This window comes from Antrostomus carolinensis, unplaced genomic scaffold (assembly GCF_000700745.2).
Source record: "Antrostomus carolinensis isolate BGI_N321 unplaced genomic scaffold, ASM70074v2 scaffold44425, whole genome shotgun sequence".
In the NCBI taxonomy this organism is placed as follows: domain Eukaryota; kingdom Metazoa; phylum Chordata; class Aves; order Caprimulgiformes; family Caprimulgidae; genus Antrostomus; species Antrostomus carolinensis.
The window spans coordinates 6,495-7,803 of NW_010315141.1; the positions used below are offsets into that span (position 1 = coordinate 6,495).

Below are 1,309 nucleotides of genomic sequence, written 5' to 3' on the forward strand. Positions count from 1 at the left end.
AGCAGGCAGTCTGCCGGGGCAGCACTTCCCAGAGGGTCAGGAAGAAGTGGGAGGCCTTGGCCGTCGGTGGGTGGTGCGATGGCCTCAGGATTAGTGCCCAGGATGTCAGTGCTGGTGATCAGGGCACCTGCATTGGCAGCCAGTGCTTCAGCAATAAGCACTTCGGGGTGGCTCTTGGCTTTGTGGGCCACAACGCTGTCCTTCTTCTCAAATTTCTTGCCGCAAATGTTGCAGGAGAACTGGTAGAAGGAGTCCGCATCATGCTTCTTCATGTGCCAGTTGAGAGAAGCCTTCTGCCGGCAGGTGAACCCACAGATCTCACACCTGGGAGGGAAGAAGGGGGAGGTCACAACAAAGGGACATCCCCACGCACTTTTAAGGACAGCAGTAGCAAAGAGGCAGCCCAGGTAAATAGCAGGAGCTAACTAAAATGGGATGTCACTGTAACTCCAGCTCTTCCAGTTTTATTTGCAATGGGCTTATGTTCCTCAGATCTCTACTGAGACACTGCCTCAAGGAGCAGGCGAGACAAGTGGCAGCTCAAACACCCCTACAGTGTATGTTTAAAGAGAGCTGGGACACCAAGAACAGGTTCCAGCCCTGACTTTAGAGCTGCTCCTGGTCTTGGTGCAGTCCAAGAATGGGTGTATCCAAGGGTCCCTCAAAGTAGGAGAGCAAGAGACAGGCAGAGGTACTCACTGCAAGGGTTTCTCGCCCGTATGGATCATTCGGTGCACTGCCAAGTTATGAGAACTCTTAAACGCCCGGGCACAGTACTCACAGATGTAATCCCTTTGATCTAAAAAGCAACACCAGTTGGAGCATTACTCTCCCGCAGACCTGCTCCCTTTCCCAGCTCTCACATGGGGCAGGTAAAGCTGCCCAAGAAGCAGCAGACCTAGAAGTGCTGGGAGGCCAGCAGGGACAGCAAAGGAGGAGGTGTCCTACAACACACCACAGCAGGTGATCTGTAGAGTTAGTTAAGGCACAATTAAGACTCCCCTAAGAGCTAAGTATTCATTCTGACCAATACTGAAGGACTGGCAAATTAGGATAAAGCTTGACTTGATTTATTCCTCTACAGAACCCCTGAGTGATACTTGCCAGGGGGGGTGAATTAAAAACTCTATATCCTATTTCCTTCATTTCCTTAGAATATGGTAATCCAGAAGGAAATAATACCCTGCTGCTGCTGCAAATCTATGCCACCTGCCTTTGTTTCACTCTCCCCAGAAGTCCTAGCTTTTCTGTGTGGAGTTTGTTTTTTATTATTATTATTATTTATTTGCTTTTTTCTTTTCTCCCCCCC

The 1,309-nt window shown here is 49.7% G+C and overlaps 1 protein-coding gene across 1 annotated transcript in view; it reads right to left on the reverse strand.

The window, feature by feature from the left end:
- The window catches only part of ZFP91 (ZFP91 zinc finger protein, atypical E3 ubiquitin ligase), a gene marked incomplete at its 5' end in the record, with an annotated part of 1,835 nt that extends 1,036 nt beyond the window's left edge, over positions 1-799 (reverse strand). Inside the window, 2 exons of the mRNA XM_010167865.2 lie at positions 1-324; positions 700-799. The exon at positions 1-324 is cut by the window's left edge and continues 1,036 nt beyond it. Coding sequence (XP_010166167.2) covers positions 1-324; positions 700-799 — 424 coding nt within the window. The remainder of the gene's footprint in view (positions 325-699) is intronic.
- Between the last annotated feature and the right edge of the window lie 510 nt (positions 800-1,309).